General features: G+C 38.0%; 2 protein-coding genes across 2 annotated transcripts in view; one reads left to right on the forward strand and one right to left on the reverse strand.

The window, feature by feature from the left end:
- Positions 1–814: 814 nt before the first annotated feature.
- Positions 815–7,363, forward strand: F3 (coagulation factor III, tissue factor). The gene is made up of 6 exons (XM_032192324.1): positions 815–890; positions 1,574–1,688; positions 3,886–4,070; positions 4,589–4,770; positions 4,899–5,058; positions 6,223–7,363. Exons 1-6 carry the CDS (start codon positions 821–823, stop codon positions 6,360–6,362), a joined length of 852 nt encoding a protein of 283 aa, XP_032048215.1. The 5' UTR covers positions 815–820; the 3' UTR covers positions 6,363–7,363.
- Positions 7,364–16,372: 9,009 nt separating this feature from the next.
- Positions 16,373–24,638, reverse strand: part of ABCD3 (ATP binding cassette subfamily D member 3) — a 29,931-nt gene continuing 21,665 nt past the window's right edge. The window contains exons 11-23 of the mRNA XM_032192040.1: positions 23,688–23,757; positions 23,472–23,569; positions 23,302–23,393; positions 22,679–22,767; positions 22,527–22,599; positions 21,813–21,876; positions 21,374–21,451; positions 21,218–21,283; positions 21,028–21,117; positions 20,665–20,784; positions 20,129–20,233; positions 19,906–19,962; positions 16,373–19,353 (exon numbers count right to left, since the gene is read on the reverse strand). Coding sequence (XP_032047931.1) covers positions 19,276–19,353; positions 19,906–19,962; positions 20,129–20,233; positions 20,665–20,784; positions 21,028–21,117; positions 21,218–21,283; positions 21,374–21,451; positions 21,813–21,876; positions 22,527–22,599; positions 22,679–22,767; positions 23,302–23,393; positions 23,472–23,569; positions 23,688–23,757 — 1,080 coding nt within the window. The 3' untranslated portion in view covers positions 16,373–19,275. The remainder of the gene's footprint in view (positions 19,354–19,905; positions 19,963–20,128; positions 20,234–20,664; positions 20,785–21,027; positions 21,118–21,217; positions 21,284–21,373; positions 21,452–21,812; positions 21,877–22,526; positions 22,600–22,678; positions 22,768–23,301; positions 23,394–23,471; positions 23,570–23,687; positions 23,758–24,638) is intronic.

Consider the following 24,638-nt stretch of genomic DNA (forward strand, 5'->3'; position numbering starts at 1 on the left):
AGTCACACGAGATCAGGTGCTGCAGAGCTGAAGGCATGCACGCCTGCGGGCTGACATCACGCTGGCATACAGCCGCACGGAGACCGTGCTGAAATTTGGTAACAGAAACCAAGGGAGAGTCAGGTGTACAGCCGAATTTTCATGAAGGTATACTGATAATTAAAAAAAAACAACTGGCTTTAGGCACACCTTGAGACACGCCATACGATGGAGGCTGTGAAGTTTGTATTTTGGTCCATACGTGTTTTACGTGATGGGACGCAACCACTTGCTTGTATCTAAGTGTGCACCAAGCATGAAAGACAAATAAATGCGAAGCTTCCCCATTAGCCTTCTCCTACCCACGCTTTCCAAGCGTAACCGCAGCTCCCTCTAGGGCCTTCCAACAGAGCCTGTAGGGGAAGGGTCAACAGGTCCCCGGTTTGTGAGGGAGGGAGAGACCCCGAAATTTAGCCTGGCGCCTGTGCGGACCGGTGAGCCCCGAAAGGCTTCGCTCAGGCGTGCGGACAGGGAGAGCGAACCGCGGAGCAGTGCCACAGCGCGGCCCTCCGGTGCCCTCCGGTGCCCTCCGGTGAGGCGAGGCGAGGCGAGGGCTGGCCCCCGGCCCCGGCCCCGGCCTCCGCAACGTGCCCCCGGCCCCAGCAGCGCCCGGCCCGGCAGCGGGGGCGCCGGGGAGCAAGGGGCTCCCCGCTCCGCCTCCGCTGCCCCGCGCCCCGCCGCTGCCGTCCCCCTGCCCCGGCCCCGCTGTCCCCGCCTCCCTCCCGCAGTTATAAGCCCGAGCCCGGCGCCGCTGGGCTCACCGCCGATCCGCCCCACGAAGATGCTGCGAGCCCACGCCGGATTCCGAGCTCTGCTGCTCGGCGCCCTGCTGTGGCGCCTGGCCGCTGCCGGTGGGTATCAGCGGGCGGGGGGCATCGGCGCGGCTCGGAGCCTCTGGCGGGGCGGCCAGGGGAGAGCGGCTCCGGCTGCGGAGCTTGGGGCGGCTTCTGCTGAGGGGAACCCTTTGGGGACCGGGGGGCGCTGGGGCGGGGGGCTCCCCGCGGCTCGGGGCCTCCGGGCCGCTGCCTCGGGAGGGCTTTGTCCGCCTTCCCCGAGGATAAGGGCTGGGCTTCTCCGAGTCAGTAAAGGATTTGGCTTCCCCAGGTAAAGCAGAGGGGGAGCGGGGCTCGTGCTTTCTGCAGATGATACAGCCGGGGTGATTTTGAACTACACTGTATTTGCTTGGTGCTTGGACTCCGCCACGAGCGTCTGAGATTTTGTAAGTTCTTGAGGGGTCTTGGATCAAAAAGTAAAGGCAGCCTGAGACAAGACTCCGAATAAGTTACCTCAGCAACCCGGGAGTTAGAGGAACCAGGAAAGAAAATAATTTTCTTCTCATATTTCTTACCTCTGTCAGGACACATTCCTTCACGGAGACAAGCATGAGCCCAAAGGGCAGGACCGATACTTTTTGCCCAAAATAACCTCTCTTACTAGCAATTAACAGCAACTGCCTCATTTAACAAGGCCGTGAATGCAGGAAGACAGGAATTAACTACAATGCAACTGATGATGCTCTTTTCTGTTTTTAAAGGTAACTTAGAACTACCAACAGCAGTTAATGTAACTTGGTCTTCAATCAACTTTAAAACTATACTACAGTGGCAACCAAAACCGTCAGGCTACTTCTATACAGTAGAAATACATGGGTAAGTAAATAACACCATGGCACGTACTTTAATGGCAACTGGAGAAGACGCAGACAGAGCGTTTGATTATTTCTGAGACTGAATGTAACAGGAAAAGAGCTCGGTCAAGGGGTCTAGAAAAACTGCCAACCCAACTGTTAATACTCCTTTATATCCAACTATAACAATATCTGATTCAGGTTTCTGGTGTTGCCCACTTCGGAAATGATAAGTTGAGCTTTAGATCAGTATTTCAGTTCTGAGGTTTGATGTGGGCCAGCTGCCCTGGAGATGTAGGGCAGGATACTCAGAAGTTGACACTCAATTTGACATACCATGTATTAGAGAGAATTTCACCTTTTTATGTCTTTCAAGGTGTCTGGACCAAGTCTTTGTTCTTCAGTCTTGGGAGGTGTCTGATAAATATGAGTCTGAATTTTATTTTAATCAGTGAATCACTATAAATGTGTAATTAATCTTGCTGGGTAATACTAAAAATCCCCTTTGTTTGTCTAGCTCTATGAAGACTTCCTCTGTCATCATGTTTTATAGAAGCTATAAAATACTGTGGACATAAAAAACAATCAGCTTATGTGAAGTGTCTAACACCTCTTTTAACACTGCACAAAAACTTCTGTGAAGTTCAGTAATAAATCTCTATGGTTCTTAGCTCCCATATTAATTCATAGACATAGAATTCATAGGGCATTAAACATGCCCTGAAGGGAAAACACATCATCAACTCTCCCACATATTAATGAAAATATGATACTGTAGTTTCTTCTGTGTATAAAAGTTGCCTAGAAATGAGAGCTCTCATGACTAATGGATGAAATACCAGTGCAGTGGTCTCATGTGCTCTTTTATTCTTTAATCTAAGGAAGCGATAAAAGGAATAGACTTTAAAGCACATACTTAGCAAAATGGCACAACCTACCTTAGCAGCGTGAAAGACATCAAAAGGACACAGAGCCTTATCTAGCACTGTGCACTTTGAAATGTTTTGTGAATCTGGAGTTTATTTCCAAATGTTTTTGCTTGTGAAATACTGAAGTCTGCCCAAGATTCAGTGTAGAATCAAGTGTAGTTCTGATACAGAGGCACTTCTTTAGACAAGGTGTTCCCATGGATGAAGTGCACTTAAATGCTTTCTTTCTCTTCCACGTACTCCTACGAAAGTACATTTGATTGATCACCAAGATCAAATCTATCCTGTCCTATTTCAAAGCAGGGATACTAAAACGAACAGATCTGTGGCATAAGAAATCTAGTGAAGTGGGAAGGGACTTCTGGCAACTCTTACAAAAAGTTTGACCTACTTGGAGGAAAACTCATTTGTTAATTTCCAGTTATCATTCCTTCTCTTTCAGTTAAGTTTACACCATTTTTCTTTTCCTTAATTCACCAACAAAAACAAGGAAAAGAATTGAAGCAGTAATATCAAATCTGTTTTTCTTCTCCTTCTTGTGAGGATGCAAAGTGAGCCATTAACACTTATTTTACCAGTTTATTCAGTATTTCTCAAGAAAATGGACCTACCCTCAGCCCTTTAAAAAACAAGAGAATTAATAGGTCATGTTTTTTGTCAATATTTTTTGTTTCTATTATGCAATTCTGCAATTAAAATTGCTGCTAGTGTCAGTTTCTCAGTGACATTTCTACCTGCATAGATGCAAACACAAGTGACATATGAGCAGACGTTGTAAACAATTAATTTACATGACAACTTCCTAGTACAACTAATGTTTCTTAAGGCAATAGTTTTCAGATGCATCAGTCACCAGGGAGAACGCTTTCTAACTGATTTACACGTATTTTATTTTTTTTTCATAAGTCAACAGAAGAAAAAACAAAATCAGAACTGCTTATGGTTTCAGTTCAATTCATATAAGCTCATATTGTTAATTCATATGTGTATCCAATGACATCTTACTGTAATTACTATTGCTCATATTTTACTTACTTGATTCTGCTTTGAGTTGTGAAATATACCTGTACAGATCAGTGGTTTGGTTTGTTTTTTCTTCTATTTTTCAGCCTATATCTGAAAGGTTGTTCCACTGACTGAGGGAAACTATACAGTCTGAGGGGAAAAATGTTTTTAACATATAAATATGCTTGTAAATATATATATATATATATATATATATATATAATATATATAAAATAGCTTGTAAAAGCCTGCTTGGGAAGAGTTGACACTTCTTACTCTTTTCAGACAGACATCTGACACACAAAAAAAATGCATACTGACCACGGAAACAGAGTGTGATGTTACTGATGCACTCAGGAATGTGAAAGAGACCTACACAGCACATATATTGTCTGTACAATCTGCAGGGATGGATAACTTTGAAGAACCACCTTTTGCAAGCTCTGAAAAATTCACACCTTATAATCAGAGTAAGTAGGATTGCCAATTAAATCTTATCATAAACTTTATTTCAAAATGATTTCCACTGACTTCAGGTTTGTATTTGGCCTGAAGATTTTTCCTATAGATTCTTTTAGTATCCCTACTGATATCTGTGTGGTGCCAGGAGTTGGACTTGATGATCCTTATGGGCCCTTTCTAACTCGGGATATTCTATGATTCTATGATATTTTAGAAGAAAACATACAGGTGTAAAGATTTCCCTGTTGCAGGGCAGTGTCTAAGATTTTATTTACTACTTGTTTCTCACTGCAGTAAATTGAACATTTTATTACCATTGTGTACTAGATACAGATATTTGTTAATAATCCTGTACTGCCTTAGCTCAGTAAAGTTGTAATTAATTTGAGGAGGGAAGGAATTAGAGGGAGGAAAAGAAAGAGAGCATATTATATAGAAAACAATAAAACCATAGAACAGCTGATGTTGGGGGGGGGGGGGAGGGGAAGATAATGCTAGTGTTTTAATTCTAAAAATGCTTTTTTAGCTATTCTTGGAAAACCAGAAATCCAGAATTACACACAGAAGGATTCCAAACTGAATATTGTGTTCCAAGATCCACTTACACCGTATATGTTTCTTAATGGAAGCTTTCAAAGTATTCGAGATATTTTCAAACATGACCTGGAATACAAACTTTATTACTGGAAAGATCAGAGTTCTGGAAAGGTAAGATCTAGCTCTAGTTTTTACATATTCTGTAGCTATATAATGCTGCATAATTTCTGTACCACCTTAAGAACTAGCATTTTTGCAGAGAATATCTTCCTGATTTTTTTTTTTTTTTTGCTTTACAGAAAGAGGCAACAACAAAAAGCAATACTTTTGAAATAAGCGTTGACAACACAAACAACTACTGCTTCTACATAGAGGCAACCATTCCCTCTCGCAGAGAAAACCGTACTGGTCAAGAAAGCATGGTGTTTTGTACCAGTGTAGGAAGAACTATCTTAGACGGTATGTATCTCGTGAATTGTCATGCTGTCTTTAGCATTGCAAGAAAAAAGTGCTTTGATTTTGAATATATTTCATACTTCTTTAAAGTGTGATGCCTAAGTTGTAGAATAAACTATTTGCTCTATAAGCAAGGGGACACAGACAAATGTGGAAACTCATGGGAAGAACATCATTAAGGAAAAAAGAGTCCGGCATCTTCAGCTGGATAGAGTTGGTTTCAGGGTTTTGCTAAACTGCTTTGATTTATTTTTAAATTTTTTGAGTTGATGGCTGGCCACTGACATTTCAGATCTCATCACTGGCCTTCATCTTTGTGACGTTGTTCCACTGTTTACCTCAGATCCTTCCAGTACTGGGTCCCATAATAAGTGATTGATTAGCAATCCAGAATAGGACTGCTGGAAACCTGCATAACAGGCATTTCTGTTGACTTGCAGTTTGAACTAAACTTTAGTTACTATCTCAAAAGCAGATGACGAGACTAAGACTTTCTTCACTGTTACACTGCCATGTCAGCCAACTGACTGACTTCTTTGCTGGTAATTAAGTTAGAGAGTGTTCAGTAAATTAGCCAGTTTAATTCCAAACAAACAATTTGGAAAACAACTTTCTTCAGTATGAAGCCATGATTACTTATTAAATAGTATCACATTACTGTATCAGATGAGACTATCTCATCTGTAGGGGAAAAAAAGTAGGAAACCTCTCCCAGAACTGGCAGTCTCTCTAATTAACTTTCTTACCTAGATACATACTTTCATTTATCACAATAGTTTTGAATTCTAGTAAATTTGAATAGAAATCTCTTCTATTGGTGTTTTCTAGCTTCTAGCCTAGAAAAAAAAATCCACTTGGACTTTGTTTCACAGAATTAATGCAGGGGTTTGGGGGGGTACTCGGCCTAGTCTTGAAGTGGTAACATGGTATTTTAGTATACTATCTAGTTTAAAACCTATTGTGGACCATGTGAAATGAAGTTTTATATCAGTTCAACAATTCCATTTTAAAATGAATTTGGTTCACGCTGAGGTGATCATTCTAATTCTGTGATGCTGCTAAATACAGAAGGCAGTTTTTGAGTTCAGTCGAGTGGGTTCTAAGAATTTGTATTGTGACATGATGTCTCTGATAACTGAACCTTGGATTTTTTTCCCTATCCTACAGAATATGGAGCAGAAGTCTTTATCATCATAGCAGTGATAGCAATTGCAGTCATCACTCTTGCCATTGTTCTATCAGTGATCCTGTGTAAACGCAAAAAAGCAAAAGCTGCAAGAGAAAAAGAACCGCTTAATGGTATCTGAGGAAAAACTACTGTGGATACTCATGGCAGTTCCAAAGCAAAAAAAGAAAAGTGAATTGTGTGAATCCCTTTGCCTCTCTGGTACAGGAGTTTTGAAGCCAAAACCTTACGTGGATTTGAAGATCCATTAGACAGATGAAAAATCCCCGGATACCAAGAAGCCCTAGTGGCCAGAGGCTGGAAGAGTATTCTGATCTGTTACAGTATGATTACCCTGCACGTATACTCTTCCCAAGCACCTTGTATTGTCCTGTTTGAAACAGGATTCTCAGCTAGAATCTAATGAGTCTTTGATTTGGCTAGGTATTCTAAAGTATAAGCCTTACTGAGCCAGACAACTTACGGTACTTGTGATGGGAAAAAAACACTACTTTTGAAAAATACGTTTCCTTTACTAACTAAAAGGAATAATTTTCTGTTTCTGTGAAACAAAAACCTGTATTTATCTGACTTTCTTACATTATTAACTGGTGAAATGGTCTGTTAGTTCAGATGGGACAAAGATGCTATTTCTGCACTTCTTGGTTAAAATTGGCTTAGTCTATTTATCTTTGCATATATGCAATCAGTGGTAAACAAACTGAAACTATTGGTGACTTTAATGAACACTCTTGAAGTAAATAGCTGCTAACCATATTGAAAGCATACCTGGATTACACTACACCTATACTTGTACATACAGGGTAGTCGTACGGTTCCAAGCAAGTGTTAGGATAAATATTCTGCAGTTTGAGGCAATAACAACTCACCTCGGGCAAACACTGAGTAGGTAGCAGTATTTACTGCGGTTTTTATTTTATTTTGTATTAAATGGTGAATCAGTAGGTTCTGTGGTACAGTATACATTGAAATCATGTTGGTGATAGGTTTTGGAGGTACCTTTTGCTATGACTATTTTAATATTTATTTTATGAATGTCAATCTAATTTTTGTACTGGTGATATATATATATTTATGATACTAATTTATACTTTTCTAGTGAAATAAAGGTGACTGGGAAAACAGGATTTTCTTTTGCCTTTTTTTTTAATGAAATACAATATTCATTCAAGAACTAAAGTCAAAAATATATTCAGGAAACATGCTTGTGACAGCAGTTTAGAAAAGTCGTTGGAAGTCTAAACAGGACTAGGTGAAATATACCATGAGGTCGCATATCTGTAAGCATAAAAATAGAAGATATACTTAATGAACTGATAAAAGGTTTTGAAGAGTCCCAAGTTGTTCTTGGTTTGCTCTTGTTCTTGCTTTTTTTCCAAGTTGCTTCTTTGAGTGATTATTCAGTATCAATTTCTCATTCTAATGGAAAGTATATTGGACACCCATTTGGATGTCTGTTTAGGGATTCCCACACCGTTGCCTATAGCAGTTGCAGTATTTGTGTTTATACAAGGCAGTATGGGGCATGGACCAGAGATAAGAACTGCTGCAATTTGATACTGCTCCTCTTGCTGCTGCTAATGGTAAATTAGCATGGTAAATAAAAAAAAAAAAAAAAAAAAAAAAAAAAAAAAAAAAAACAATGGTAAATGCTAACCAAAACAGGAAATAAACAGAGAAAAAAAAAAAAAAAAAAGGAATGGGAAAAAATGCATCTTAGAGTTTACACTAATTGGCTGTGTATCTCAAAACTTAATATGTGCCTTTAAAGAGAATATCCATTGTGTTTATGATAATAACCAATGAGTATCCCAACCTATCAATTTTTACAGAATTGTATTTGATATTTGTCATCCTTACTATACGAGAGATACTTCTTTGTATGAAGAGTCCTGTGAGTGTGCCAGTGTGATTTATGGTCATTTTCTTTGTCCTTGATTTCTGTTTTTCACAGGGTGGGAAAAAACTGTTTACTTAATATTGTGCAATAACTGCTTGATGCATTTTCTGCTGATGCACAAACCTTGTAAGGAGGAAGAATCTTGTACCAGTAATGAAAATTATGAAGAGTGTGTGGGAGTAAATTTAAAAGCATTCCAAAGTTGTCACCATTTCTCCCCTTGCCTCTGCTGCTCTATTTCAGTGGTTTCATTCAGTGCAAAGCTCAGAAAAGGGGAAAGTTCATAAGAAAATTAAGGCCCGTAGAATACTGCATAACATTCACTAAGCTGTATCATGCATTTGATTATTGTCATCTACATATAAAAATTACAGATCATGCTTCATTACTTCGGTGATTTTTCTTTTGTTCTGAATATGAAGATTGTTTTTATTGAAAGAAAGAATGCCCATAGATACACAAACAGTGCCTTAAATGGCATTAAGAATGACCCCTGCTACACAAGTTTTGGAAACCTGTGGTGCTTCTGCTCCCTAGCTACAGTACTTTATTGCCTCAACAATGCTAAGTAACCAGAGTCACGGGTCCTACAGATCCAATTTCAAAAGTTTTATTGCTGTTTGTGGAAACAGTTAAGAATTGGGCTTCGGTGATTTTTTTTCCCCCCAAAAAATCTGCAAGTATTATTCCTTGGATCAGCATATACAGCCCAGGTGAACTGCTTTATGCAGAGATTCAACTTTCTCACAGTATCAGGGTGAAAAAAAAGTTGTTGAATAAAGGTATTGTCACTAGGGAGAAATACTAGATCCCATCTACAGCACACACGTGGCCAGCTTTAGCACTGTACAAATTGAAGATAGCCAGCAATCCAGGGAATCAACGGGAGAAAGGGAAGGTTTTCCTACTTACCTACCTTCCCTGGCTTATCCTGTAAGCAGGGTTCTGTAAGCCAGTGTTCCTACTGACAATCCTAATTCCCATCTTCTGATTTGCTCCTTGACATCTATTGCAGAAAAAGGCATCCACAGTGTATACTTGTGCACCCTTCCTGTACAAATGAACGTGTGACACTGCATACTGTAACAAGCCACTACCATCATATTGCTTTAAAACCAAATTCTTCACACGAGTGAATGAAGGCTGATGTTGTGATGCTAGTTTTCTGCTATTCCTAACATTACAGATGATAAAATTACTGCTATTGCTTAAAATGAACTTTACAAGACTTCATAAACACATGACAAATAGCAGCAGACAGCTTAGCTAATCTGTTTCTAGTGGATTCAGCTTTTCATTGTGAGAAGGCTGCTGCTGAGAGGCATGTAATGATAAGAATGCGATTATAAGCTTAACTTGGATCATTGTCCATGTGGCAACTCAGGACAAACGTTCTACACTGAGGTAGCGAGAATGAACTGCTATGAAATATGTCCTTCTTGGTTCAGGTTTGCAATGCTAATTGTTTTCCAGGTTAGTAGTAATTGCTACACAGTATTCTAACTTTATAATACACAGGAACATGTGGGCTTTTGAGAGGACTTCAGAGTCAATTCAGTAACTGCAGTTCCTCAGTATTTAGCCACATACCTGTAACTGTGCTTTCTATCACCTGGCTTCATTACTGAGAGAAAAGTCCTGGTGTGGTGGTTTGTTATTGATCTTATTTTTTCTGTTTTCCTCCTCCCTTCTCAAACACAAAGGACAATCTGCTAGACAGGACAGAAACAGGAATTGGCCAACTGAAAATCTTTCCAAAACCATTTGGTGCGGTGTTACTCACCGTGCCATACACCCTCTCATGCTGTTCACCCACACCCTGAACAGAGAGTCACAGAGAGCTGCCCTTTGCTTATTTGTTGCTGTGTGTCCTCCAGTGCTTTACAGCAGGACACTTATAAAGCTCAGGGTATAACAAACAGGAAAGATGTGCTGCAAATCTCCTCTTCCTTCCACCCTGTGGTGGGAAACATTCCCACCACCCAGATTGTTCTGTTTCTTCTGGCAAGGGCTCTATCCCAGCCCATCCAGCCCGTCAGTATCTCCACAAGGACCCAGAAGGAACGCCTTTTCCTGCAGTTCCCCAGCCTCTAACTGCAACTAAATTAGGCAATTTCACAAGAAGATTTGCTTCAGGGTGATTTCATCCAGTAAAACCTGCCATTACCTGGGAATAAAGACACAACCATATTGACTGCCTCCAGGGCTTTAACAGCCAGGTACTATTTGCAAATCCAGTTACAGGGATTATGCCTGTTTCTCTTGTAAAAATGTGTGCCCTATTAGTGACATACTTCAGTGATTTGTTCCTATGAGATGTTCACAACCTTTCTATACCCCAGCTCCATTTTTGAAAATCAATTCCTCCCATCCATCTCCTGCTCATTTCCATGACCTGTTCTTCCCCAAAGATGCACTTACCATTTCTGCAAACAACTCCTTAGGATCCAATTTAAACAAAAATAAAAGAACCAGAATAAGCATATATCACTTAATTAACAACTAGGAATATACTGATAGCACAGCAGCATTTTTTTACTCTCTACAGCTTCCCTTGATCACCATAATTATATCACTAACTTCCAGAGCATTTGCTAGCACTGTTCTGAGTGTCTCAGTGCATCTAGTTGCCATTACATAGTCACATTTTTATTGACTTATTAACTAGCAATGAAGTTATTAATCTGAACTCAAAGAACATTCACAGTTACAGATCTCAGTAAGCCTCTACAATGCCTTTTCTTCTATTTTTATTTTCATATTTTTTACCATATTACTTCAGGTCATATTTAAATAGCTAAGAAGTAGTATATTCACAAAACTATTTCATCAAAAGAGTGGTTTAATTAAAAATCTCCTTCCTCTGAATAAAGACGTTCTCCCAATGAGATCTCATTCATTATTTTTTTTTAATTGGCTCTTCAGTAATCATATAACTCAATTAAAAATCTAGTGTAATAAATGACCTACTAAAACCTACTCCAATAAGTAGTCCTTATTTCAGGGAAAAAAAGTTTTGGTTTTTGTTTTTGTTTTTTTTTTTTTAGTTTAATTAAAAGAGTACATTCTTGATTAACATAAAAGGTTTTTCCTCTGCTGCCTTCTTACTTTACTATTCATTCACATCAAATACATATCTCCACAGAACTGATGGTCTTATTTTCCATCTTTCCACTCTATTCATGTGTTCTCTTGCTTCCATTAAGCATCAAGGTTGCAACCATTCCATCATAGGTCAGCTTCAGCTGTCACCAGAGGAGTAGAACCACAAACTCATCTACTCCTCCTTTACTCTTCGTACAGCTATATGAGAATAGTAGCACTGTGTAAGCAATTTATACTCCATGAGACATCTCTACATTAATCCTGCAATAGAATGTTTGCTCTTTCAGATGACTTAGGAAAGATGACCTCAAGTGGCCAAAAAGGGCATAATCAGTATGTTATCAGTGCAAATTTTCCTAAATGGCTAGTATGCTGATATACTCCATCCCTTACCGCCACTATTTTAATAGATTTCACCAGAATTTGTAGGAAAAGGGCACATGAAATTTGTTAGATCTTCTTTTTCCTGTTAACAAAGAGCAACAGGTCATTAGAATAGTTTGAAGAGACCCAATGAGAAATGTGGGAGCAGCTCTCTCCCTGAATGGTTCCTGAATCTTCCACTGAGTCTGCATTTCACTCTGACAGCTTCTCCAAGGATTTTCAGTTATAACATACCTTACCTTGTCCAGTTTTCAAGTGCCATTAGAAACACAGCCATAGTCAACAATCCTTCAGGTAGCAGCAAGTACTTATTTACCCTGTGCTTGATGGTGCTAAAATCTGCACAAAACCATATTTCCTTCTCCTCTAGTCTCAGAAAACTCCGCAGTAGCTCAGTATCAAGAGATTTTCACAGAGAACGTCAGACTTAAAAGACTTTCTTTCCTCGGTATGCCTCAAGCAGTATGCTTTGTTGTCCTTTTAACTCTTGGAGGAATGGACTGAGAACCTCTGAGAAGCAGCTAAGGTCTTCCAAGGAGCATTGGAAAATGTGTTAATACTGCACGCGACAAAAATTGTGCAGCAAAAGCTATATAAATTGAAGTACAAGTATGTTTGGAACTATAACATGCTCTCTGTCCAATGACAAGTTCAAAAAAAAAAAAAAAAAAAAAGGTACAAATAGGAAGAGACCAGCTGGAATGCAACTGCATTTGTAACAGGGGCTATTTTGGGCTTCACATGCTTTGAGTTCTACTGAGCTTATCTCAAAAAAAGCAAGCCCCAAAAAACTTCTCAGGGAATGACCTTCTACCCTAGAGGCAAGACAGGCACAAGAAGTTGCCAGAGGATCAGGCCCCAGGTGACAGGCCGCTCATCAGTGCTGTTTCTCTGAATAGATCACTACCTTATATACAATGCTGGGGAGAAAAACTTATAGGGTGTACACAGGAAATACCCCGTCCATCTGACTCACCAATGCAAGTTGGTCCTCACCAGCAGCATCCCGCTGGCACTGCACAGCCCAGCACCTCAAAGGAGGGGCAGGGAAGTTTGCAGAATGTATCTTAATCATTAAGAGATTTTTGTGAAGAATAAAGCGTTAACTTCAAGCAGCCTTTCCAAAATTCTTTACTTTGGACAACTATAAATACAACTATTCTGTCACAGAAAATCTGCTTTAACTTTTTATTATCTACCTAGCGTCTGTGGGTTAAAAAAGAACAGAATACCAGCGTGCAGATGTGACCTTGGCCCTTAATTCCTTATTATGCATGGAAAAAAATTTGCTAATAGCTCATGGCTTTCCAGAAAAGTCCTGTTGCAATGTATAAGATTGCACTGGGGTTTTAAAAAGCCTCTAGCACACACTTTCTTTAACCATTGTTTCTCCAAAGCACTTCAGCTCACTGGCCCTTCTATAGACAGTTATCTTTCAGCGTTGTACTAAGTATGGCATGTTAGCAGCTTCTGACACAGCTCTCCTGAGCTCTGTGGCTTTTGTGTCAACGCATTCCTACAGCTGCCACACCATCAAAAAAAAAATAAATAAAAGGCTGGTTTATTTTGGGGAGCATCTTCACACTACTTACATTGTCATGATTCACAAACTTTGAAAACAGTCAAATGTTTCTTAGCAGCTGATTGCAATAAACCACTCCATCTAAGAAAATAAAGGGCATATTTGGTTACACGGAAGAACATCTCTTTGGTTATGTGGAAGAACGTATGTGGTGTGGCTTTTCCAGAGCAGTGTTTTCAAACTTTCTATAATCAAGGTTAAAAAAAAAAAAAAAAATTGTGCCAAACCCAAGTTTTTTTCATGCAGAAAATTTGCTCTGTCATGTAGGTGGAGTTCCTTATTTCTGCCCATGTAAACCATTCTCAGCAGCCTTAGTTTTGTCCAGACAGCACTGACCTCATTTTTCCAGTTCTGTTCTACTTTGGTGTGGCATCATGAGTGAATGCCGTGTTTCCCAGAATGGGATGGATGGCGAACAGGGGTGGTGGTTTGTGGAAAAGCAGAGTGGGGAGTGGGGCTGGGCACTATGGCACAATAGCTCCTCTTACCCCTAAAAGATGGTATTAAATCTTTACAGTACAGACTTGACAAAGGTCACTATGGGTGAGGTTCCTCACCAGAGTGAAAGAGTTTGTCATTGTTAGGTCTGGTTTGTGAAAAGATATATTCCATATGCACAGAGTGTCAGAGTTCCCCTTCTTTCGTATTCTGAAATGCCACTTGATCATTCCTATGCTGTTGCATTCATCACAGAATTACTGACAAAATGTCTTTAGTTTCCAAAGTCAAACCCTACAGAATTTCAGCAGACATAGAGCATATTATTTTTTATGTAAACTTTGAGTCCATCATGTATTTTAAACTATTCCCTTAGGGTAGTCTGTGGAGTTCCAGACTGTTTATAATCTGGCTCTGGTTTTGCATGCAGGGCAAAAAAATGATGCACCAGTTCAAAGATGACAGTGCAATAATGAAGAAACATTTTTCTAAGGTTTTAACATAGAAGATAAATTCCTTCAATAGTAAGCTAGCTTGGCTGTATTTCTGTTTCAATACAAAACTCATTTCATCTTGTGTTTGAATGCACAAGACAAGATGAGTTTCATCACAATACACAAACTTGTGTTGTAGAAGCCTTTACTGTACAAGAATTCTAAACATTCAAGGGAAGTTTAAGGCAATATATAATTGTATAATTATTAATTATAATAAAATCTGACTGTAGCAGGAAAGAGGGGCAAGGGTAAAAATCTGTTCTCCACTGAAGTCAAGGAATAAGATGCCTATTAATTAGTAAGAAGCTAATCTAAGGACAGAGCAGGCAGACTGACCCATAACAACTGTTAAAGGATATCCTCAAAAAATTAAAAAGCAAGCTTGCACACACAAGAGCAAATATACTTCCTGCAGCACTCTATTTTAAAGTCTTCTACTTCGTATACTCACTCACTCTGGACTAGGGGACACAGATGAGAATCCTGACATGCGAATTCCATGTTGACAGCTTGAAGGAGACTGAGATTAGACAATGCACTGCTATCTGTTGGGTCTGCAGAAGGCTGAATTCTATTTGGGGGAAAATAAAAAATAAAAGTCACTGAATTCTCTCTCTCCAGTGCTAAGCTATGGGACACTACACTTCTACATACATTTAAGAAACACAATCCCCAATTTTGCTAAGGTGTAACGACTCTTTTGTCAATTCCAGTTATTATTTCATTAAAAAAAAGTCTGTCAAGTAAGTGTCATGGTGGCACTCCATGAAGAGAACCACACTGCTACTTCGTTTCTCACTAGTCAGTCTTCTCTTGTATACAGCACAGCTAGAGAAGTGGCAATGCCTCCAGACTTCTCTTTATTGTACAAGTTACCCTCAAATGGTGCTGAAGTAATTTTATACATGGGCTGTCTAGCCAGGTGCGTCTCCTCCACTGTGCATGCCTCATTTGGGCAAGGAGCATCCCTACAACAAACATGAGTACTGGCCTGGATGGAGTTCACACTGCCAACTTTTCCCAGATTAACTACAAGGGTCAGAAGGCAGCTGGATTTTTCTTACAAAAAAAAAAGGAAAAAAAATTATGCAGTGATGCACGCTTTGCTCTGGGAATGGAAGATGACAAGGCTGACAATGGTCTGTACACCTTGCAGATCATTCCAGTCTTGCGCTTTATGTGTACCATCAACTCCCAACCAAGCAGTCTTTCTCAAGAAAGCTCAATTTTTGCTAAGAAGGGACAGTAGCCTGGACATCACAAACTGTTCAGAAACACTGGACCAAGGGTACAGAACAACCTCAGGAGATTGCAGATTATCAAAAATGAGTTTGAACATGTTGCTCCATGATTTCAGTTGTACCATTACATAAACTGTTTTTCCTCTACATAAGGACGAATTAGTGTTCAAGCATACAAAGCAAGGGTTTGGAAACAAACTGGGTAGCAGAGTCCAGAACTGTACACATAAAAGACCACACTGCCCTAAATGTTCGAGTACTGAATGCCACATTTATGACATAAAAGGTCTTTTTTTTTTCCATCCAGCTCATCAGACAAGTAGAATGATTTTTAGACTGAATCCCTAGTTGAGAAACTTCCTTCCAAAGGCAGCCCTACCCTTTAAGAATGCTACACAACGCACTTGTTGCAAAAGTAATCTCAGTTAGAGAAGGAAAAAATGGTATTAACACTAGAAAGCACTGATTACAGGATAAGACACTTAGTATCAGTTCATCTAAGTATATCTTGGTTTCACTCTTCGACAAGTGAGTTTCAAGTATCCTGACAGAAGTGATTAACCTATTTTTCCCCAAAGTACAAGGATTAGGAAGCACTCAAAATAATTACCACGTAAGTACTGCTGTTAATCTTATTGAGGCCTGCACCCTTACAGTATCAGTAGCCTTGAGAGGAAAAGAAGTGGACAGTGGAGAAAAAGAGAAGAGAGATCAGAATCAATGCAGGTTTAAAACAGATTAATGCAGCTGTAACCTGATTGATCTAAGAACAGATCTTCAAGTACTGAGTTCATGTTTTTCTTAAGCCTACAGCTGGATGGCATTATCTGGCTGATTCCAAGGGAAATTTCAGGCAGTGCTACTGACTTTGTAAGTTGAACACAAGTCAACTGACTTATTAAGGAATTCAGCGTTTGTTTAACATGCACTCAACCATATGGATATACAATTCCTAATCACATGAATAAACGTAAAAAGCTTAGATGTATTTTGTCTGTAGATTTATTATTTCAGAGGCACTTAATGTCTTACATTGATAGAGCGCCGTTTCCCCCTCCAAAGCACTTTACAGTATTTACATACAGGAATGTTTCCCACCGCTGTTGAAATGCAGCCATCTAAATACTACTGGTACCGTCTTCAAATCGCCAACAGTTTGAAACTGAAAATATTTATCAGTACTCTGCCTTACTGAGATCAATCAGAATTCCAATTTACAAACTTCCAACTTGTGCTATTAAAGACACCTAAGAGATAAAACACAGTATCACAGTGCAATTCTGAAACATAGCAGGGACCTGATCATTTTCATTATGTTTTTATAATCATTCATTAGACCAAGTCTACCTCAAAATACTTTAAGGCCTTTTAGAAGTACCATTCTAAGTCATTTCTTGTACTTTCTTTATAAGCCTCTTACAATCAAGCATGGATTTTTTAGTCTTTCTAAATATACTGGGAAAAAGTCCTGGCCCTAAGGAGACAGCAGCACCCTCCACGTCAATGAATTTCATGTCATCTACAAAGGCAAGCCTATTCCTCCTTGGTTAGGGAACTGGACTTTGTTTTTTTTAGTTAAATCTGAGTTTACACAAAATTCTGTTATTAACCAGTTGACCTGTAAAGACAACACTGGTTGCTGGGGTTCTATATAAAAGTATGTCGTGTGTGGTTTTGCTTGTGTTAGAAATATGTTACAGCATCTCAAATCCATTACTCCACTGCCCTAGTCACAGGGACAATAACAACTTTCTCATTTTAAAGTGTTTTCGTTTTTTTCTTTCTTTCTAAAAAGCTACTAAAAGACCTCTTCCAAGAAAAGAAGTTGCATTTGTGCTGACAACTTTCACAAAAATATCTGGCATCCGTATTTTCACAGTTACAATTAAAAACAGAAGATTACAACCTCACATACTGCATGCTGCTACCTGCTACATTATAAATTAGGCTGATATGAGAACCTGAGCATACAGAAAAAAAATTAGTAAAATGCGATTATGTATTTGTTGTCTTGTGGACCAAGCACAAAAATTTATTCTGGCATCTTATGCTCCTGAATATGCTACACTTTGATTTTCATTGATGCATTGTAAAATGAGTCTACTGTGATCACCAGATTCTTAAACTAGGTTAGCTGTTTGCATTTGAGTACTATGACAGATTATTAGCAGTGATGGATATGGCCAAGAACTATGATAAAAGGAAAAATACTAACAGGTAGCAAACTTAACATGAAACAGTGAAACTGGGTAAAGTTAACAGACAGCAGTACATCCAAGTTCATATCATTTTTATAAAAAGATACCTTTTTAAATCTAAACCTGTGATAAAAGATACACAGAGCAGACTTATTGCATATTTTATGCATGCCTTCATGTAGTGCATTCATATATTAAATCTTATGTGGAACAATAAAGAACTACTAGACCTTCACTGTACAACAGTTTTCTTGTTTGTTTTAAAGCCTAAACAGTGATTTAGTTCGAGTTATACCTTCCTATTCCTTGATGACAAAAATCACCTTGCTGCATTTATTTTTGTAAAACTCACATGGCCACCACAGTAATCATTTGTACAGAGGGAGAGGAAATAAGTTTACTGTAAACTGTTTAAAGAGTTTGGTTTCTTCAAGGGGATTTGGCAGCTGGAATAAGAAAACCAGCAGGGACAAGCAATTTGTGGACAACAGCAAGAATCAATGCTGAGTAATATTTATCAAATCAAGAAACCTCACAACAGAAATAGAGAAAAATTTGAAGGACAAAACATTGTTTTAGGCTTCACAGACTGGAAAAGTAATTAAGAAGTACCCTTATCACTTACTTTCAAATTCAGATCTGAAGAGCAGCTAAAACCATTAGGAGATCTGATTTTTTGAAGAGGGATAAAAGGAGGGACTCAGGAAAAGTAGCTGCTGTATCATAGGACTGAACCCAGACAGGACAGACATCTGCCTGCCATTTTCAGGTTAATGTTATTTTTCAGAGCAATGAAGATTTGAGTCCATTCTAACTCCTACCGACTTCAAGAGGATGATTGGTGCCACACTTTACTTGTGGGAGCTATTTGCTTCCTCAGAGCTGAAACTGGCACAAAGTTTTTTTGTTACATCACTTATCTTTTCCCTTTCTTTTTTGGTCAGTCCTTTCCTCCCAACTCTTCATTGCCATGACAGAAAAGGTAAGGCAGTGGGGAAGAAGAAAAGGAGCCTTGATAAATTGGAAGAGAATGGGATTGGTGAGCAGCAAAGAACTATGGGCAGACAAATGTGAAAGGAATCCCAAACCCAGCACAGAACAAGCTTAATTTTCTTAGCAGAAGGAATTAGTTTCACCTTTTAGTTCCATTCTTTATCAGCAAGGGCATATTGGCTACATCACAAGGCTTGGTCAAGGAAAAAGCTCTTTCATCAGCCAAACAGGGCACAGATCTGAAGATGGGATTATGTCCTGCACAATGTGAGAACTCAGAAATATGCATAGAAGAGAGCAAAAAATCCAGGACTGCTTTGCAGGAACGAGAGAGGTAGCAACCCTAATTTTAACAGGGCTTTTCACTGAAGGGTAAGAAGGTCTACAAAAGTCAAATCAGCTGATTTCAAATGGTTTGCATCCCAGGATGAATCAGGTTACACTGATTTAAGCCCAATTTAATTTAGGCAGGTTTTTAAACCACAAGAATAAAGACATTCTTAGTACATATTAATAATTAAACCAACATATACACAATTAGCAATATCCTACATAATAGTAAACGCTTAACAGCTTGTTTTAGGTTACCCTAGTTAACTTGTTTAAAAACAAGCTAAGTAGTTTATTTGTACAATGTCTGCCATTCTATGTGTTTCCAGTAATCATCAGTCTCTGTAGCAGTTCAGTTTATGAATTTTAAGATCCAAATTCAACTGTGTCTTCAGTTATCTTCTTGAACTCGTAATTCCCTCTGCCATCCATGTGCAAGTAAAACTGAAATAAAAAATACATTATCAACCCCTTAAAATTATTCAGCTCAAAAATATAATTAACTTCTGCATTTATAAAGTAGTTTACTCATCCCTGTGTGTTAATTCAGTATTCCTCCTCAGTCATTTTATGTAAAAAGTGATAACAGTAATACCTTAATTTGGAAGAAAACATGTCCATGTATTAGAGATGGACTTATGCATAGGTATATTGGCTATCTTTTGAAAGCAAAATCTCCATGCTCTTTACTGGATTCTGGTTGAAGTTTGTTGGTTTTGTTTGTTTTCAGGCTAAGAAGTCTAAGACTGTATGAGTCTATTATATTTTTCAAGCTACTTTTACCGACACTTACATATTTTTGGTTATTTCACCTTTCACAAATTGTAAGAATATTTCAAATACTGCAACTAGATTATGAAAGAATTATCTTTTTATTAAAACAGAATGTGATCTATTAAGAAGCAAAATATGAACACCCTTAATTTAGTAGAAAAAGTCAAACAACAAAACCTTAACCAACTACAGACATCTTTAGCAAAAGAAAAGACTACATACATCATGGTGTTTCCAGAGTGACTTTCTGTGGGAGACAGTGAAGAGAGTGATGCCAACCTAAATGAAGAAGAAAGCACACACAAAACCATTAATTTAATTTTTCTAACGTGTTAAGTTGTATTTTTTTCAGCTTGTTAACAGCTGAAGAGATTAAATTCATAAATACAAACTTTCAGACTACTGCAAGTTTTTATTTACTGTGACATAAAAAGAAAGAGCTCACCTTTCGGCAATGGCTGTAAATGTAGCCTTCTACGTCAACACTAACAGCACTTGTGCATTCATCCAGAATTGCAAACTGGGGCTTATGATAAAATAACCTTGCCATCTGAAATGCAAACCAAAACTACAATAGATACAGGACCACAACCAGTATTAAAATGTGACAAGTTAAACTAAAAATCTGTGTCCAAAATTTGCCTGTTACAATGCAACAGAATTTCCTTTAATTTGGCACTTACTGAAGCTTGAAAATTTGAGTACTGTGTATTATCCTTATTATCCTTTTTTGTAAAATAAAATAAAAACTTTTGTTTATTTAAACAAAATGTAAGGAGTCGTAGAAGTTCAATGTTTCCTATTAAATCTGGAGCACAAGTAAGCCTTACTTTAGCTAGTTTTCTCAATATTCAGGTACTCCATATTTTGGTGTTCTTCTTTCAATAAATTACTATTATTTGTTAAAGAACTCTTAAAATTCAGACTGCATTTGCAATTTATATACCATATTTGTTAAGTGTTTATGCTTTTGTGACATACAGCCATTCTCTGTTTTTCTCCCCCGCTGAGTACATCCATCCAGTCCTGAACACTATCCCAGCCTCCTTCACGTTCCAAGATCTGACCAAGCTGGACGTTATCCAAGTACTCCTTCAGCACCTTTATAGAGCAGTAATAACAAAGCTTAAGTGAACTTGTTTAGAAAAAAAAAAGTGACTGAAAAAAGGTTATGAAGTGTTACACTGCTATGCAGATGTACAATCAACCACAACAAGCATTAGAAATATACTACATGCGGTGTTTTTAATAGTGACTTCAGTATTTTTTTATTTTATTTTTTTTAAATCTGAAGCATAGCAATTTGTCTCACTTAAGATGAGTAAATGAACTGCTCATCATTACCTGGTCAGAAATCCCTTTCTTACGTTGATCTTCTAAAGTATCTGGATATATAACTTGATCTCTGAGAGTTCCAAGAGTCATATATGGTCTCTGTGACAAAGTCACAAACAATAAGATATGTCAAATATTTATACACACAGTCAAAGAAGGAAGAAAGAATTTTATTGTCAATTAAAGCACTTCACCTCACCTGAGGAACATAGAACAACTTTCCCCTTACAGGTTTTGTTAAACGTCCACCAAACAAAGGCCACAACTGCAAGAAAAAAGGTTTAAACTTGAGAAAAAAAAGCTCAATCACAACACTGCTTTAGACTTTTCCCTGTTTATCTGAAGGCTTCCTTACCTCACCAAGAACACGAAACAGTGAGCTCTTCCCACACCCATTTGGCCCACAAATCAGAACATTTGCACCAGATCGAACCTAAAAATGCAAAGCCAACACATTAAAACAGTAGTTAGAAAGTACTGCTGTACACAGTAGTTACACACATTAATGTGTGGTTTCCAACACTAATTTTTCCCCCCCCAACTTTAGCATCAACTGCAGCTGGAAGAAAACACGCTTCTAACAAGCATTTTTGTTAAACTAGCTTTTTAGTTTTTAAAATAGCTTGCTGAATTTTGTTTAAATGTTAAGCATGCCTTATAAATACAGCTCTTTAAATTTTTTGTTTGTTTGTTTTGTTTGTTTTCTTTTTAACTCAGACCACCTTTGAAATTATCATTTTCACTTTAAAGCATTATATGGAGTGTGATATATGTTTCTGTATTTAAAAGCTTACCTCAAAATTCAGGTCTTGAATCAAAACATCTCCATTAGGTGTAACCAATGGAACGTGATCAAACCTATTTGTATTGGGGTGTTAAAAAAGATAAAATATATCAAAATAAGAGCAGCTGCCTAAAAGCAGCTAGCACCGCATGCTTACTCAAAGATTTCAGGATTAGGGCAAGACTAGCAGTATTTCATTCAGTACACTGTCCCACTTTCCTACTATCAATAGCTAAGGAAATTAAGATAGCATTTTTCAAGAGTGTTTAACAAACCTCTTGAAAGTTTTTTTTTTCCTTCATGTATTTGTTTTTTCTATCCTTCTATATCTTTGGCCTCCAAAGTATCCTATGGAAATAAATCTACATTTATGGATGCACTTGATTTTAAACCTGGTAGTATATTCCACTAGTTCTAGGACACGGAATGAAAGTCTTGTCTGCTGGCTTGTCTTTTTTTAAATAGGTCTATCACTTCTTTTCTTCTCCTACCTGCCCTGCCCCCTTTCCCCTCTGCTCCACTATCTGCTTTGCACATTGACCAGATTGAGGCTATTCAATCTCTTGATTTGCCTTACTTTACACTTTGGTTTTAGTAGTACTACTACGTTTTTCAGGATGAAAAAAAAAGTGTATTAAGAGCTCTATTAACCTTGGTAGAAGAAAAGACTAAGAATCCAGACAATGTTAAAAATACTGAAGTCATGGGAACTTTGTAAACATACTTGATAAGGTTATCAGTGTTGATAATTTCTCCAGATCCAGGTATCAAAGGCAAAGTTGGCTTTTTATCTGCATCTTAAATTAAGAAAAAAAGTATGAGAAACTGCAGCACTACAAAGAGGCACAAGCATTGCATAGTATACATCCCATTTACCTTTTTCTTGCGATACCATAGTACGCTGGTATTTGCCACTGTTCAAGTCCTTCAGAACCTGCATTAATTCCGTAATTCGAGCTGTGAAACTAATGAAAATAAACAATAATCCTTAGAAGTTTTGGAAGTAAGCTCTAATGAATACTCTACTAGGATGCCAAAGTGACAAAGTTCTCCAACCCACAGAAAAAGAAGAGTTTACATTTTAGAGTTGCACTGAGGTTCTCCAACACTAGCAATATTTGGAAGCACCTTTTCCCATTTCAGCCAAGCATTTTATACTTTAGTGAATGATTTTTCTTAACTAAAAGCCCCCAAATATTTTTGCAAAATAAGTAACACACATTTGATTTACATGTACTTGCCAATGTCTTTTCAACTAACCATTCAAACTGTATGCTGCTGCTCTCCAGATACAAAATTATTAGTGGAGATAATTAGCATATCTTCAAATATAATGTTTTTGTATAAAATGTTTTTAATTTCTAGACTTACTGTTCTGAATAAAGCACATAGCTCATTCTATTTTAATTCTACAGTTACCAGTTTCTTAAAAAGAGGTGAGAAACAGCCAAAACATAACTTTAACAAAGATAATTTCATGCAACTACTATTATGCTTACCCAGCCAATCTCGTCATTTCACGACCTGCTAGGACTATTCTGCCCAAAGCTTGAGACATTCTCAGTAACATTCTTCCACTTTGGTAGTAATCCTAGAGTAAAATAAAGTCTCTGTAGGTGAACTAACGAAGTATGCATTCGAGAAACTTTTTTAATTCTGTTCTGCTTACCTCCAGAAGTTCTGCATGGGTACTGTTCTGATGACGAGGATCAGCCAGGTTCAAAAATGGACGACTAACAACCAGGTAACCAACCACAGTGGCAAGGTCTGCAGTTTAAGGATAAATATTAAACATTAAAAGCTTCAATTAAAATAAGAATTCTCCTGTGAAAAATTTACCACCTAATTATTTATTACAGTCCATCAGAACTGGACAAACACTTACATTTGGCAATGATAGTATCAATGAAACCCATAGAGAACCGGAACAGGATGAAGTTATGTAAATGTTCCACCTGGCAAGTAACAGAAACAAAAGTGTCAGTACTTGTTTTACTTTTTTTTTTTTTTTTCCTTCCTTATTTTATAGAAATTTGATTCCAAGTATAGCTATTTCCCAGTAAGTCATGAATACCCCAACAATGCCTATGGCCTAACTGTGACAAGCTCTACATATGTCCCTGCTGGCAAAGATCTATGTTGTAGATCAAGATGATCTACACCTGAAACAAAGCAGTGAGAAAACATTAACTGTGGTTGGTGGAAAAGAATTAAGCAGCAAGAGAAAGACCATTCTGTCAGAAAACTACATTCTGCTTATAGCCTACAAATCTATTTTTAAGTTTGATGACTGTAGCAGCACAAATACCAAGCCACCTCCATTTAATATACACACCATGACCAAGGGAAGGGCTTAAAATCGAGTTCTAAATTAAACACATACAACAGAATGAGAAAGAAAGCATAAAAGTTGTGCAGCAAGAACAGAAAGAAAAGGAAAAGTGGGCAAAGTATGGAAATATGGCAAAACAAAACACAGAAACAATTAAGGAAAAAGATGGTAGAAGAACAAATAAACAAGAGGGTCCTTCAGTCTGGAACACATACTCTAAATGCATGAGAAGAGGAATCAAAGGCAAGGCAGACCTACACACACAGAACAGCAAGATAGGAATGTTTTAATTTTTAATGTGCTGAACAGACAAAAATCAGTGTTAAAAAATAAAGCTACAATTGAATTGGAAAGTAAGACTTAATCAGGAGACTTATGAGTAGAGTTTGAATAACTATTATTGCTGACACACACACTTTGGACATTTCCAATTTTCAACTTTTCCTTTACATTCTCCACTTTCATCCCACTACATTTTTGGTATTCAACAGTTATTCTGAATAG

The sequence above is a fragment of the Aythya fuligula genome, chromosome 8, assembly GCF_009819795.1.
Source record: "Aythya fuligula isolate bAytFul2 chromosome 8, bAytFul2.pri, whole genome shotgun sequence".
In the NCBI taxonomy this organism is placed as follows: Eukaryota; Metazoa; Chordata; class Aves; order Anseriformes; family Anatidae; genus Aythya; species Aythya fuligula.

What these genes read in the sequence shown, in the direction of transcription:
- F3 (XM_032192324.1), top strand. Translation starts at nt 821, where the DNA reads ATGCTGCGAGCCCACGCCGGATTCCGAGCTCTGCTGCTCGGCGCCCTG. An exon ending in TATACAGTAGAAATACATGG is followed by an intron (nt 1,689 to 3,885) that starts GTAAGTAAATAA and finishes TACTCTTTTCAG; the next exon opens with ACAGACATCTGACACACAAA. An exon ending in AGGAAGAACTATCTTAGACG is followed by an intron (nt 5,059 to 6,222) that starts GTATGTATCTCG and finishes CCTATCCTACAG; the next exon opens with AATATGGAGCAGAAGTCTTT.